General features: G+C 39.4%; 1 protein-coding gene across 1 annotated transcript in view; it reads left to right on the plus strand.

The window, feature by feature from the left end:
- LOC126175357 (cytochrome P450 4g15-like) overlaps window positions 1–15985 on the plus strand; it is a 156412-nt gene that overhangs the window by 50723 nt on the left and 89704 nt on the right. Inside the window, exon 5 of the mRNA XM_049922106.1 lies at window positions 3127–3312. Within this exon, the coding sequence (XP_049778063.1) occupies window positions 3127–3312 (186 nt within the window). The remainder of the gene's footprint in view (window positions 1–3126; window positions 3313–15985) is intronic.

Consider the following 15985-nt stretch of genomic DNA (forward strand, 5'->3'; position numbering starts at 1 on the left):
AACTAAATCCCAGGGACTAAGAGACAAGGACTTCAATCTTTGAATAAACACCATAGAATTGGGAATGTGATGTTCGCATTTACCAGGGCCAAGAACAGATGCTAAATACTTGGCTAAATTGTAGGTAGGAGTACCCAAATTACTCAGGATTGGACAAAGTGGGACCCCTTACTTATGAATCTTTGGTATACTGTATAATCTTGGTGGAACGGAAGCACCAGGATGAAGATTTTTGAGAACATTGTCAGATAAAGAACTCTTCTTCAGAAGTGAAAGTGGACAAAGGCAATGCCACGGTTCTTCTGTCACAGGGTGACTATCTGGGGAAGAATCCTTGCAATTAATTGGTGAGAAATTTGATGAGGAAACAACCAAGCTTTGTTGTCATGTGCTGACGTTGACGTACTTTTTATTCAATGACAAATATTTTGAACAGACTGACGGAGTGGCTATGGGGAGCCCATTGTCCCCAATAGTTGCCAGTCTTTTTATGGAGGATTCTGGGGACATGGCGCTGAAGACAGTGTCTTTAAAACCAACCTGTTTCTGGAGGTACGTCGACAATAGGTTTATGGTGTGGCCTCATGGGAGAGAAGCTCTTGACCACCTCCTAGATCATTTTAATTCCCTGCATCCTAGCATCAAGTTTACCATGGTGGTGGAAAGTGATGGAAAGCTTCTGTTTCTGGATGTTCTGGTGTACAGAAAGGATGATGGGACACTGGGACACGGTGTTTATCAAAAGCCTATGCACACGGACCATTACCTGCATACTTCTAGCTGTCATCCATCATTCCAGCTTACAGGGCTCCTGCGGATATCGGCGAGAAGAGCTTATGCCATTTCAGACGGAGAAAGCTTGACAGGATCATCTCAACATTGTGTTCAAACAGAATGGCTATACAGATAAACAGATCCATCGTGCTTTCCAGTTTGGATCTTCGCCTGAACCACCAGAAGATATCTGCAAATCGGTGGCTTTTCTACCTTTTGCTGGGAGCATTTCCTCGAAAATAGGAAGAACTCTAAAAAGATATCACATCAAAAGTATTTTTCGTCTGCCAGCCAAGACTAGAGCACTTCTTGGCTCTGTTAAGGATGACTTGGGTTTGAGGAAGCCCGGTGTGTACGAGATCCCTTGCCACTTTGGGAAGGTTTATATTGGTCAGACAATCCGGACCATTCAGGACCAATGTGTTGAGCACCAGCGACACACACAGTTGCTTCAGCCTGAGAAATCTGCAGTGGCAGAGCACTGTCCCACTGAGGAACACAGAATGCTGTATGACGAGACACAAATGGTTGCCCCTGCATCTCGCTATTGGGATTGTGTTTTAAAAGAATCCATAGTGATTCATTTATCTGATAATCTTATGAATAGAGATAAGGGTTGTCTTTTAAGTAAGACTTGGAACCCAGTGTTATCAGACATTAAAAAACAACAGTCTGTGTTTCGATCGTTGGAATAATTTTTAGTTTTGGATAGTGATATCTTGATTTCGCCTGTTTCCGCCACTGGCGGTGCGGTATGTTTACTTGTGCTAGAGGGCAGTTATGGCACCTTCTCTTGAACACATTGTAGGCCTTCTGCGGCCTATATAGGGGCCGCTGCTTGCGCTGAGAACTCAGTTCCGGCGAGATCGTGTACCAGCACTCTCACCGGAAGATGGCGGCCAGTTGGACCGCTGAAATATTGTGTCAAGATGACGTTATGATCCGGCTGCACACCCGAAAAGAATATTATCTATTTTTACATTTTTAACTTAAACTTTGCCTAAGCAGGTTTTTGTAGGATAATTTATGTAATTTCCAGTCATGTGCCAACTTACGTTTTTACTGACACTCTCCTATGAATCAAAAAACCTCTGACCGTTCTGCTCCCCTTCTTTGAATATGTTCAGTATCCCCTAAGAATCATATTTGGTTGGTGTCCTCTACACTTGAATGGTATTCAGAGATGATTCAAGGCACATGTGTTTTGAAAACAGTCTCCTTTGTAGACTGACTGCATTTTGCTTGTAGATTACACTATATTCATTTGACCGGAAATGTTTATGTTATTTTCGTTCCAGTCCACTGATCCATACATCATTTAGATTAAGATTTGTAGCCTCACTACCATATTCGCACCTGTGGCATTTCACACTTGCTGACTCATAGAATGTTGCCCTGCCGTATGATGCAGAAAACACCTTTTGGGTGATGTTACCCATCAGTGGATCTTTGGCTGACTAGAGTCCAACAGACATATGTTACAGCCAAATACCTATGTCATAGCTTTGTCTAAAGAGTCCAAAGAATGGGCATAGTGCCTTCCGTGGTTAGAGACATTACAGCAACATCTGAGTCACATATCTCCTATAAGTTTATGTATTGTAAGGTTTGAGAGGTTTTCTGTGTGCTTGGCAATACAACATATCCACTTCCCTCACACAAAGGTGAGGGCTAAGTAAATCTAGCGTTTTGCTGATCATGAAGGATTCTATAGAGATTTGATTCAAAATACTGTAGCCATAACATCATCAGTGCTGACCATTGATGCCATACAGAGTGAACTTGTCCAGCTGTAGGATGTGCTACACAAGCCTTGCTGGACAGTCTAATCCACATTAATGGAAGGGAACAGCTGTGCACTCTATATAGCCAAATATAGTATTGAGATTCTGCATACTGCTAGTAGGTAGTAGAGTGACACCACACCACACAAATGAACAACCAGTTTTCCAGTACACGTTCTATCCTTGTCACGATGTGACGTGTCCCACAGAATGTTGCTAGGGCACCTTTTAGTGCACACACAATCACAGTATCTCATACTGATTTTATTCTTAAAAATTCATTAACTTATCAACAGAAGTGAATATATCATAGAGTATTATCAACATAAAATGATAATATTTTTTTAAGTGCTTACCATCCAATCTCATGGGTAATTTGTAATGCTGATACTAGTATAAATTTTATCTTTTCAAGTAGCCTTTCACTGTACAGCCTGTGTTTAGATGATAATCAAAAGTTTATATTAGAAAATATACAAAATAAATTACTCATGTTTGATAAATTCAAATAACATTCCCTTTATGTGATGTAAAAAATTTAATTTTTCACACTGTTTCACAATTACAGGTGATAAATGGAGAGCACACAGGAAACTCATAGCTCCAACATTTCACCTGAATGTGTTAAAATCATTTGTAGGCCTCTTTAATAAGAATGGGCAGACTCTTGTACAAAGGCTTAAGAAGGAAGTAGGAAAACCAAGTTTTGATGCACATGATTATCTAAGTGAAACAACAGTTGATACTTTACTTGGTAAGTGATACTTTGCTCAGTGAGCAAGGAGTTTTACTTGTATGATATCTGCTGTACTTTATAGTAAGTGATTGTCTTTCTCCAATTAAATTACTAACCTATCAGAGTGACCAAAAGCTGTAACATCTGCACCAGTGAGCAGAGACATTATGATCAACTGCTTGACAATATGTTGTCCCACCTTGGGAACACAATCCAGCAGCAGTTCTGCATGTCATGGATTCAACAAGTCATTTGTGGGCTTCTGGAGGTACATGGCAGCAGAAGTATACAGACAGGTCAAACAATTCCTGTGAATAATGGGCTGGGGTTGATGGATACAGAGCCGGTGTCCGATAAATTTCAGTTTTGTTCCATCAGGTTCAAATGAGATGAATCTGGTGACCAAGATATCAACGTGACTTCACTATCAAACTTCCCAAACCACTGTAGCATGATTATGGCCTTGTGACATGGTTTTCCTGCTGAAAGATGCTGCTGCTGTTAAGGAAGACATCAAGCATAAAGGGATGCAGATGGTCCACAATAATGCTCACATAGTCAACATCTACTGTAATGCTTTCAACTACTACCATAGAATCCTTGGAAATCCAGGAAAATATCCTCGGTAGCATAATACTGCCCCAATTGCATTTCTTTGAATCTATCAGAGACAATGGCAATCATCAACATGCATTGACAATGTTCTAGCTAATTATGTATATGAAGATGTGTATAAATTTTGTCTGTATCTAGGTATTTCAGATATTGTGCATTGTTCATTGAGCTGCCACAGACAGACAGGAACATTTCATGTATGAGAACCCATATGAGCAGGAACTTTAGCAAAGAAAACTTGCTAACATTTAATGAGAAGCTAAGCGATAAAACATGGCCTTTTGATTATTGTAAGTCAAGTGATGAAAACTTTGAGAAATTCCTAAATAGTTTTCTTGGAGACTTTAATGAAACATTTCCACCTAGACTCTGCAGTAGTGAAATAACAAATGCATAAAAGTGGATTACCCAGGGCATAAAAATTTCCATTGTAAGGAAAAGGCAACTGCACAGAGAACTAAAATATAATAAAGATATTGATTTCATTAAATATGTTAGACCCTATAAAACCATATTTAAAAGAATTGTCAAGGCAGCAAAACAATAGGCAAATAACAGGCTAATTTTAAATCATAAAAATAAGACAAAGGCTGTGTGGTCTGCCATTAAATCTGAGTTAGGTGTTAAAGCCTGTAGCCAAGAAATTCCATAAGTTGACATTGAAGGAAATACTATTGTAAATCCAACTCAAATACCAGAGTACTTTAATGAATTCTTTATAAATGTAGCAAAGTCTGATGTAGATGTAACGGATTATCACAACACAGTAAATCCCTTTGGCTTAGGCAAAAACTCTGAAAACTTTAAAAGTTTCTGTGGAGGGTGTAGAAAATGCTATTCTAACATTAAGAAACAAAAAATCTGCAGGTTGGGATGGAATACCCACCAAAGTTATTAAAGTGGTACACAATAGAATTGCAAACCCACTAGCTCACATAATAAATCAATGTTTTGAAGAGGACTGTTTCCCAGAGGTACTGAAATATGCTGAAACCACTCTTCAAGAATGGATCAAGAGAGATCATGGGAAATTATCATCCTATCTCAATTCTCCCAGTCCTACCTAAAATATTTGAGAAACTTGTTGTTCCACAAATCCAAAACTTCATTGCAAAATATTCTGTTATTCTAAACAATCAATTTGGTTTTCAGTAGGGTACAAACAGCATTGATGCAGGTAACAGTTTCATTGAGAAAATAAGTATATCATTAGACAAGAGAAATAAGGTAGCAAGAATTTTCTGCGACCTCACAAAGGCGTTTGATTCCATAAACCATGCAGTGTTGTTTACAAACTTGAAAAGTATGGCAGTGCCCTACAATGGCTTAAATCCTACTTATCCAACAGAAAGCAAAGAGTTAGAATTTCTTCAAATGGCACATATTATTTTTCTGACTGGAAAAAAAAAATATTTAAGGATATTCCACAAGACTCCATATTAGGCCCAGTCCCATTTCTCTTTTATGTTAATGACTTACCTTTAAATATCAGCCCCCATCAGTTCTGTTTGCAGATGATACTTGTGTCTTAGTTGAAGATCAGGACTCAGAAAAAATTCCCAAATCTCTGATCAGTACCTTAGAAACTTGGTTTCAGTTAACTGGGTTGAATCTAAACATATATAAGACTCATGTGATGCAGTTCAAAACCAAACAGTCAAAATGTTAGCAGATTAAGCGTGTACACAACAACCAAGGTATAGAAGAAGTTGACTCAGTCAAATTCTTAGGTTTCAATGTTGATAAAAATTTGAGCTGGCAGGCACACATTGAATACCTGGCAAACAAACTGAGCAGCTTTGCATTTGCAGTGCAAATATTGTCAACTGCAAGTGACATGTACACATGAAAAGTAGCATATACAAGCTACTTTGAATCCATTATTAGGTATGGTATTGTTTTTTGGGGTAACTCAACAAACATAGTGCGGATACTAAAAATAGAGGAAAAAATCTTACGAAATTTGTGCACTGCAAATCACAAAGAACCATGTAGACCATTATTTAGAAAGCTTAAAATATTAACTCTGCCATCCTTATACATATATGAGATTATTATATTTTTGTACACCAGACATGAATTATTTGAGGAAAACCATTTTGTCCATTCACATGATACCAGAGACAAAGAAAATTTTATGCTCCCCACCCACCACCTTAGACTGTATGCCCAGGGACCTCAATACATGGGAATGAAAATTTGTAATCAACTAAAAGGGAACAAGTTGATGCAGATGAATTTAGGTTCACTTAAAAGAAAGCTATATGAGGTACTGACACTGAAGTGTTATTACTCAGCGGATGAATTCATGTGGGACGAACTGGAAATTTGAGCTGGGTACAATGTGTTTTCCTTATAGTGTCATTATTTATTATAGTGTTATTATTTATTAATGTAAAAATCATTGTAATTGTTTTATAAATTTTTGGCATGTCTCCTGTACACAAACCAAATGGATTGCAAATGTACATCATGAGATGAATAAAACACAATTCACAATTCACTGGCCTGCATTCATGGTACAGTGCACATTTCAAGATTAGATTAGATTAGATTAGATTTACTTTCATTCCAATTGATCCGTAGTGAGGAGGTCCTCCAGGATGTGGAACATGTCAGAAAAACAACAATACATGACAAATATTTACAACTAAAACAAATAAGCTAATGTACCATTCCACAGGTCCCAAGTGGAATGATCGTCATTTTTTAATGAACACTAAGAGTCATTTTACAAATACTAATGCACTGAATTTAAAATAAAAATGTTTTTTATTTATTTATAAGTTAAAAAACATGTAATACAACTACTGTAATACTTATTTACAATGAATACATTACTGCACTGAAATGGTGCAGAAGTTAGATTATACTTACACACACACACACACACACACACACACACACACACACAGTCAGACACAAATTTTCAGTGAACACATTACTGCACTGAAACTGTGCAGAAGTTATGTTGTACTTATACACAAATCAGTTGCTTTTACTAAGAAATTCATCAATGGAGTAGAAGGAGTTGGCCACCAATAAATCCTTTAGGCTTCTCTTAAACTAAATTTCATTGGTTGTTAAGCTTTTTATGGCTGCTGGCAAGTTATTGAAAATGTGTGTTCCTGAATAATGCACACCTTTTTGTGCAAGACTAAGTGACTTTAAATCCTTGTGAAGATTATTCTTATTTCTAGTATTGATTCCATGAATTGAGCTGTTGGTTTGAAAAAGTGATATATTTTTAATGACAAATTTCATTAAGGAATAAATATATTGGGAAGCTGTAGTTAGTATCCCTAGTTCCCTAAACAGGCTTCTGCAGGATGTTCTTGAGTTCACACCACATATAATTCTTACTGCACGTTTTTGTGCCCGGAAAACTTTAGCTTGGCTTGATGAATTACCCCAAAAAGCAGTTGTTCATCTGGGCTATAGCTTATGTGAACATGACCATCATCCTGGTGGGAATAGAAACATAATTCATCTGATCAAGTGATACATTTCCATTGTTTCATGCTCCAGTCTCCGTGATCTCATGCACACTGCAATTATAGCTTATGAGATTGTTGGGTCAACAAAGTAATATGTAGTGATCATCTATTGTGGAGCTCTGTGATAAACAGTATATACTGGACACTGTGCCCTGAAACACTTGTACCCACACCAGAAGTGTATTCTGTTGCCACATCTCCCACAGACTGCCATGTGTCCTGCTTTACAGACTGGACAAATATCTGAGCTCCATGTTCTGTGACGAGTCCTACTCCTAATTTCACTGCCCTTCAACCACTTTCCATAGATGCTCAAAACAGTGGCACATGAACAACCAATTGGCCCAACCATTTCTGAGAGCTGATGCCTTGGCAGTGGGCCATAACAATCTGTCCTTTGTTGAAATAATTTATATCAGTGGATTTCCCATTTATAGCCTGTAGCATTGCTAGAATGATTCTCCTATTGTCTCTGCCCCACTTACATATTTTCCATACCACATCAAATGCCCCCAATGCCACCAGGTGGCATTTAAGCTCACAGTGAACAGTCATCATAATGCTTTGCTTTATCAGTGTATAACTACCAAACTTTTATAGAGAACACAGTAAGATGAGCAGTACTGAAACAATTTAAACATAATATCAGTTAAAACCAACATAAACACAGATGAACTTACACTGGTGAACTGACACTTTACTGTAAAATTCAAGATTCAATGTTATTCTCCAATAATATGAGATATAGATTCCAAGTACACATTAAAGCAAATTTCTTGAAAGGTGCAGAAACTTTCATATTAGTATTAGTTCGTCCAGCACATGTTCTAAGTAGGTACACATATCCAGAGTAGACATATTTACATGTACAAAATACATTACATATAATGATTTTTGTACATTACATTAAATTTGAAAAGTTTGTGATATACAGTATTTTTTATCCTTCTGTCTTCTGCAAAAACAAATAAATTTTTTGGCTGTCCCACTTGTGAGCATGCAGCATATAATGTGAAGAGCATGGATTTTCCAGATTTAATCCACACACATGAAGTTACTAACCTTGTACCTTATTGATAGTCACTAAGAATGCAAGGCAGATGGGAAACTGGAGTTATTTGAAATTAAATAGCATGCTTATGGGGGAAGGAGAGGGGGGGAGGGGAATGATGGGAATTTACAGAATCAACACCTTTACTTTTGACTTGCCATTCACAGTTGGCCCTTTGACAATGTTTGGCATCAGTTTTTGACAGGTTTCTGGTTCCATTGCACAGTTTTGCGGGATTAATGTTGCATGATTTATTGGTGCATCAGTACTGAGTGACAGTCTTTGTGGTGACAAGTCAAAAAGATACAATGAATTTAAAAACTCATTTGGATAATTTAAAATCTCATTCATATTCATGATGCTGTCAATTTATTTGTAGGTGACAAACTATCTACAACTCGTTCATGAATTGAGTAGTTGATTACATTGATGCTGATGGTTTTGTTGCCAAAATAGCATGTTCACTCTTGAAGTTTGACAATTTGGGAGAAACTCTCCAAATTGAATATTCAATCAACGGAACAATGACACAAAAGTTCAATGGAAATGAAATATATTTTACAACCAGTACTTTTCCATTATCAATGCTCCATAGCTGTTTCAAAAAATTGTTGACACAATGCGCTGCGGACACACATGCATTTGGTCTTTCACATAAGTTTCTGCACTTCTTTCCAAAGATGTGATGCTTTGAGCCAAGCATTTAGTTCATCAGCTGATGTTGATTTTGGTAGTTGGCATTGATGTTGGTCAGTCTGTCAGAAATCATCTACTAACAAAATGAGAGCTCCACTGAACGATTTGCATTTGTTCATAAATCTTGAAGCTTGACCAAGTGCTTCAAGTGATTTCTTATGTGCCATTGTGCATTCATTGCAGACTATCAGTTTGCAAGTTTTCATCACTTTTGCCATGTCAGAAAATTTGGAAATGTTACATGTGTGACCTTCAGCAAACTGTATATTTGACTGCCATTTGAATGCCAAAGCACTGTTTTGTCCATCATCCAATAATTAGTCACAGTACCTAATGGCACAAGGGTAAAAGCAGTTCCATTTTGAGTTAATTGCAAATTGATGCTGAATGCCATCCTATGCCACTGGGTACATCAGGAAAAAACAAACTGCATCTGCCATTGGCCACCTCATTTGTAATTGTGTTTTAGGCCAACTTTTGATCTTTAACTAAGAGTTGTTTATTTGCTTCAACAAATACATGCAAGTCATAAGGACTGAACCGCTCTTCTCTCAATAAATATCAGTTATAAAAGTCATACCCAGAGTGTTGTGGCACAACCTTGTCAAGCTGAATGAGTATTTTGTTGTTGATGCTTAAGCATATGTCTTTTATTTCTATCACAACTTCATTGAAAATGTTGTCCACAAGTGGAATGGTGTTATCATTGTTAACATTAAAAATGTGGGGGACTTCATTGCAATACCATTAGCCCACATTTTCAACAGTTCATTAACAAATGGAGTCTTTTCTTCCTGCTTAAAGACAGTGAAACTAAAACCACTGTTCAAAAAGGGTAAGAAAGAAGACATAGCCAATTATAGACCTATTGCCTTGATATCTACATTTTCTAAAATACTAGAAAAAATTTTTCATAAGAGGTTGCTAGATTTTCTAGAAAAGTGCAAAATATTATCCACAACCCAACATGGCTTCCGGAAAGGCCGATCAACAGAAACAGCAATATATGAATTTCTGGGTGAAGTACTTGAAAAAATTGATAGTGGACAAAAAGTAACTGGCATATGCCTTGATCTGTCTAAGGCTTTTGACATCATAGACCACACTCTATTGCTGCAGAAGCTTGAAAGAATTGGTATCAGAGGTATGCCTAACAGCTGGCTTAGATCATATCATACTGACCGCAAGCAAGTAGTAGAAATACATTTTCACAAAGAAAATAAATCAACAAGACATTATTCTGATTATAAAGCAGTAAAATATGGAGTACCGCAGGGCTCGGTACTTGGCCCCATCCTATTTTTGATATATATAAATGACCTAACATCAGCCAACCAGTACCATAGCACTATCCAGTTTGCAGATGACACAAGCATATTAGTCAGCGGGAAGACTGCAGAGATACTACAGACAAGACTGTCTGAGGCATTAACAAATGTTGTAAACTGGTTCAACCAAAACAAACTAATAATAAATAAAAGCAAAACAGTAGCATTAAATTTTCATAATATCAAGAGAAACATTGAAGAGGATATAAGAATTCAGATGTCAGACACGGATATTGCAAGTGTGCCTAATACAAAATTTCTGGGGATCTGGCTACAGGATAATCTTAGATGGGAAACTCACATTGACAACATATTAAAGAAGCTAAGTACCATGTGTTATTTAATGAGAGTGCTAGAAAACTGCTGTCATAAGGACTGTCTAATGACAGTTTACTATTCTAATATACATTCTGTCCTAAAATATGGGATCACTTTTTGGGGTAACTCGCCATCCTGCCTAAAACTATTCAGGATGCAAAAAAGAATAGTGAGAATCATGGCTGGAATAAAAAGGAACAAACCATGTAGACCATTATTTAAAAGTATGGGGATTCTTCCCCTTCCATGTATTTTCCTATTTGAAAGTGCAATGTTTATAAAGAAATATACAATAACAAATCCTAGTATCCTCCCCAAAAATGAAAATGTTCATCATCATAATACAAGACAGAAAACTGACTTTCATGTACTCCATACAAAAACCAGTTTGTGCCAAAAAGGAACATTACACCATGGAAAAATTATCTACAATAAATTGCCAAGAGAAATTAAAGTAATGACAGATGTAAAAAATTTTAAAGCAGCATTAAAAGAATATCTGTTGACACATTGCTTTTATAGTGTGGAAGAGTTCCTCCAAAATCCTCGAGAGTCTAAGTGATGATTATGCAAATACTGTAACCATTAATATTGGCCTATAAATACTTTCAGATGTAATTCTCAAGTTTATAATGGGGTTCAAGTATAAGTTGTATAGTGACTTGCCCAGTATATGAAGTAAAATTCTGTGAATGTAATTCTCTAGTGTACATGTCAGTTCATAGTGTAGAAGAGTTCCTCAAAAATCCTTAGAGCTTAAGAGAGGATCATGCAAATACTTTAATCATTAATATTGGCTTATACATGTATTCAGTTGTAAACTTCAAGTTTCTAATGTGGTTTAATTATAACTTACACATTGACTTGCCCAGTATATGAAGTGCTGTCAAATTTTGTGAACATAATTTTCTAGTTTCTAAAGTGTTTTAATTGTAAGATATACTTTGACCTGTCCAATATCTGATGTGCTGTACTGTACATGTAAGATTTACTGGACCAATAAATACAATACAATACAATACAATACAACAGTATGAATGTGGCTAAAAATATCTTCATGCAAGTCCTCTCGGAACATTTCCCTCTGAGCACTGGGATTGGATGGTGAATATGTGACCAAATTATAACAAATAATACTCATATCTGTTGTGAGTGACTGCTGATAGAGGTGTCCTTCAGTGTAATTTACTGAGTAAATGAAGTTTTTGGGCAGATTATCTGTATGTCAGGCACTCTACAACTTTGACTTTTCTCAAATTTTCAAATGAAGTTAGATGTTTGACATTAATCAGCAGCATTCTCTGGTAATAACATATGGCATTATTTTGATGTAATGTGTAAATATGGCCCAATGTATCAGATGAATACAGTCTTTGCTAGCCTTTAACTTGCATGACTTGTCTATATTGCTGAAATTTTTGTGATGTGATATTCCATGTACTTCCATTTGATACTTCTTTTGGCAAGTGCATCTTCTTTGCACAGTGCAAAAAGTGCTGTCAGTGTTGTGTATGTTGTTGCAACAGCAACATTTCATGCATTATCTTGCATAAAATACACTGTTTGTCAATTTTCAAGGTGAACACTGTAATAACTTCTAGCTGAACAAATATATTTCAAGGAAGATGCAGTACATGAAAGTCACAGATCAAGTAAACAGAGTAAGACGTGTGTACACTTTAACAGTCAAATCATAACTGAGTCCAAGTCTAGCGGCCGCTGGCTGGCTGGCCCCTTAGGTGGCACTGCTGCTGCATGGCTGGCAGACAGCGCCGCATGTAGAGAACGGGCATAACTGCGCGGCAGCACTTTGAAAGATCAGCAAGTCACAACACTTTTCCCCCCTTTGAATTTTTTGCACAGGTCTTGGTGGAGGTGGCCTGTAGATTGCTAATGTCCATAGGTGTTGTTTGACTCACTGTAAAGTCTCGAGAAGGAGGCTTCCTGTACGGACGGAAGTGTTCCCGATGGTAACGGGTCGAGATGACAGGAGACGTGCGGGTCGAATCTGCTGGGGCCCCGTGCACCAATCTGCCCATTGTGGCAAGTCCGGTTGTTATAACAGGAGACATGGGCGATGTGTCCGCATACGTAGGAGAAGGAGGCAAGAAGAGTTGCTCCGACAGATGATGGTCATCTGGTTCCTGCATGGGCACATCTCCTGGTGGCATCAGTTCTTGTGCTAGCACCAATATGATGGTGAGAGGTCTGCATTGTGAGTAATGAGAGATTCCAGTATCTTGAGCGTCAGGTAGAGCCGAAGGTGGTATAGCAGCATCCGGAACAGGCGTTGCCACGAGCCCGAAGCTGGTCCGAATGATGCACTGCAACACCCATGTCCATCTGGATTTCATACAGGCGTTGGCCACGGTGTCGTAAGATGCGACCAGGACTCCACTTTGGCCGCCTGCCATATCCCCGTACCCATACAAGGTTGAACTGCCCAAGCGAAGGCACCCGCGGCCGTGAGGTGGAAGGCCGCAGAAGATGAAGTAGCATGCGGAGCTGTCGGCTACGTAAGAGCTCAGCCGGGCTGTGCTCGCCCTTGGGGGTGAAACGGTAAGAAGCCAGAAATTGGAGAAGCGCATCATCAGCAGAAGAAGTCAGGAGTTTCCTCATCTGAGCCTTAAATGTGGCGACCAGTCGTTCAACGGTGAGTTTGACTGTGGATGGAACGGAGGGGCCGTGTCATGCATGACGCCGTGACGGGCACAAAAATCCGCAAAATCGGAAGAGGCAAATTGGGACCATTATTAGTAACAAGAGTAGAGGGAAGGCCTTCCAAAGAGAAAATGTGACCTAGAGCATTGGTGGTTGCCACGGTGGTAGGCGATGTGCAACGGACAATGAAAGTAAAGTTAGAGTAGGCGTCAATAATGAGAAGCCAATAAGTACCTGAAAAAGGTCCTGTGAAGTCAGCATGAATATGCTCCCAGGGCTTCTCAGGCGAAGGTCACGGTGACAAAGATGACTTTGGGGCGGCGGCCTGTGACGCACAAGGGCCGCAGGCAGCGACCATGAGTGCGATTTCAGAGTCGATACCAGGCCAGTACACAGCGCACCAGAGATTTTGTGCGAGAGACACCCCAGTGCCCTTGGTGAAGGAGACGCAAGACCGAAGCACGCAAAGACGCAGGTACCACAACACGGGGCAAAGCATTTTCAGTGGAAAGGAGGATAACACCATCCCTAGCCATGAGGCGGTAGCGCAAAGCATAGTAGTTCCGCAATGGATCAGAAGTCTTAGCGGATGGACGATCTGGCCAACCCTTCTGAATACAGCATAAAACCTGGGAGAGGGTAGGGTCAGAACCCACAGCAGCCGCCAGATGGTCCCCGGTGATGGGGAACCCGTCCACAACCTGTTGCTCGGCAACATCCAGGTGGAAACACAAAAGTTTGTCCCTATCGAATACCAGATCAGGACCCATAGGAAGGTGAGACAGTGCATCAGCATTTGCATGTTGAGCCGTCGGCCAGAAATGAATCTCATAATTGGAATGAGACAAGTAAAGAGCCCAACGCTGGAGGCAGTGTGCAGCCTTGTCGGGAAGTGACGTTGATGGATGAAACAAGGAAACAAGCGGTTTGTGATCCGTAACAATATGAAATTTGGATCCATAGAGAAAAACACCAAACTTATGAAGAGCATAAATAATGGCCAAAACTTCTTTTTCAATTTGAGAATACTTTTGTTGGGCATTGTGAGCATTTTGGAGGCATAAGCAATGGGTTGTTCAGAACCATCAGAAAAACAGTGCGCAAGGACTGCACTGCCCGTATTGAGAGGAGTCCATGCCAAGAACAAGATGTTGGCCAGGTCAATAAGTAGCCAGGCATGGAGCCTGTTTCAGCATAGTCTTCAATTCCTGGAAAGCCGCATTGCATGACGCGGACCAGTGAAAAAGCACGTTTTTATGCAACAGGCGATGCAACGGCTGAGCTACCGAAACAGCAGACGGTAAAAACTTGTGATAGTATGCTATTTTCCCCAAGAAGGCCTGCAGTTCCTTAACAGATGTAGGGGAAGGAGGGCATAGATCACAGTGACAGTTTGCTGAAGCGGACGAATACCATCCCAAGAGAGTTGAAACCCCAAGTACATGATAGATGCCTGAAAAAATTTTGATTTCTGAAGATTACACTTAAGACCGGCAGTCTGTAAGACATGAAAAAGTGTGTGGAGATTTTGAAGATGTTCGCCAGTGGTGGAGCCAGTGACAACAATGTCATCCTGGTAATTTATACACCCAGGGACACTGAGCAACAATTGTTGCAGGAATCACTGAAAGAGAGCAGGAGTGCTGGCAACCCTGAATGGCAATTGATGGTATTGATAGAGGCCAAAAGGCGTGTTAAGGACCAGAAACTGCCAGGAAGCAGCGTCAAGAGGAAATTGATGATAAGCTTCTGACAGGTCAAGTTTAGAAAAATACTGGCCTCCAGCAAGTTTAGTGAACAATTCTTTAGGTCGAGGCATAGGGTAAGTGTCGATAAGGCATTGAGCATTTACAGTGGCTTTTAAATCGCCACAGAGACGAATATCACCATTTGGCTTAGCAATGCCAATGACAGGAGAGGACCACTCACTGGAAGTGACAGGAAGCAAGACCCCTGAAGCAGCGAGACGATCCAGCTCCCATTTGACCTGAACACGAAGGGCCACAGGAATGGGCCGAGCCCGAAAAAACTTAGGCCGAGCAGTGGGTTTGAGCGTGATATGAGCTTCAAAGTCATTTGCACAGCCCAACCCGGGAGAAAAAAGGGACAAAAATGACATCGGCAATGAATCCAATTGAGCATAAGGAATAGCATCAGAGACGATATTGACAGAGTCGTCTATGGAGAACCCAAAAATGCAAAAGGCATCGAAACCTAAAAGATTCTCCGCATTACTATGGTCAACCACAAATATGAGAACAGTGCGAACGACAGATTTGTTAGATACCTCAGCATCAAATTGTCCCAAGAGAGAAATCTTCTGTTTATTGTAAGTCCGTAATTGCCTGGTGACAGGTTACAGGATTGGAGAACCCAACTGAAGATACGTCTGAGAATTGATGATAGTGGCAGCAGAACCAGTATCCACCTGCATGCGAACATCTTGACCAAGCATTTGGACAGTGAGGAATAACTTCCCTGAAAGGGAAGAAGTACAATTGACAGACAACACAAAATCAGAATCA

Source organism: Schistocerca cancellata, chromosome 3, assembly GCF_023864275.1.
Source record: "Schistocerca cancellata isolate TAMUIC-IGC-003103 chromosome 3, iqSchCanc2.1, whole genome shotgun sequence".
Classification (NCBI taxonomy): Eukaryota; Metazoa; Arthropoda; class Insecta; order Orthoptera; family Acrididae; genus Schistocerca; species Schistocerca cancellata.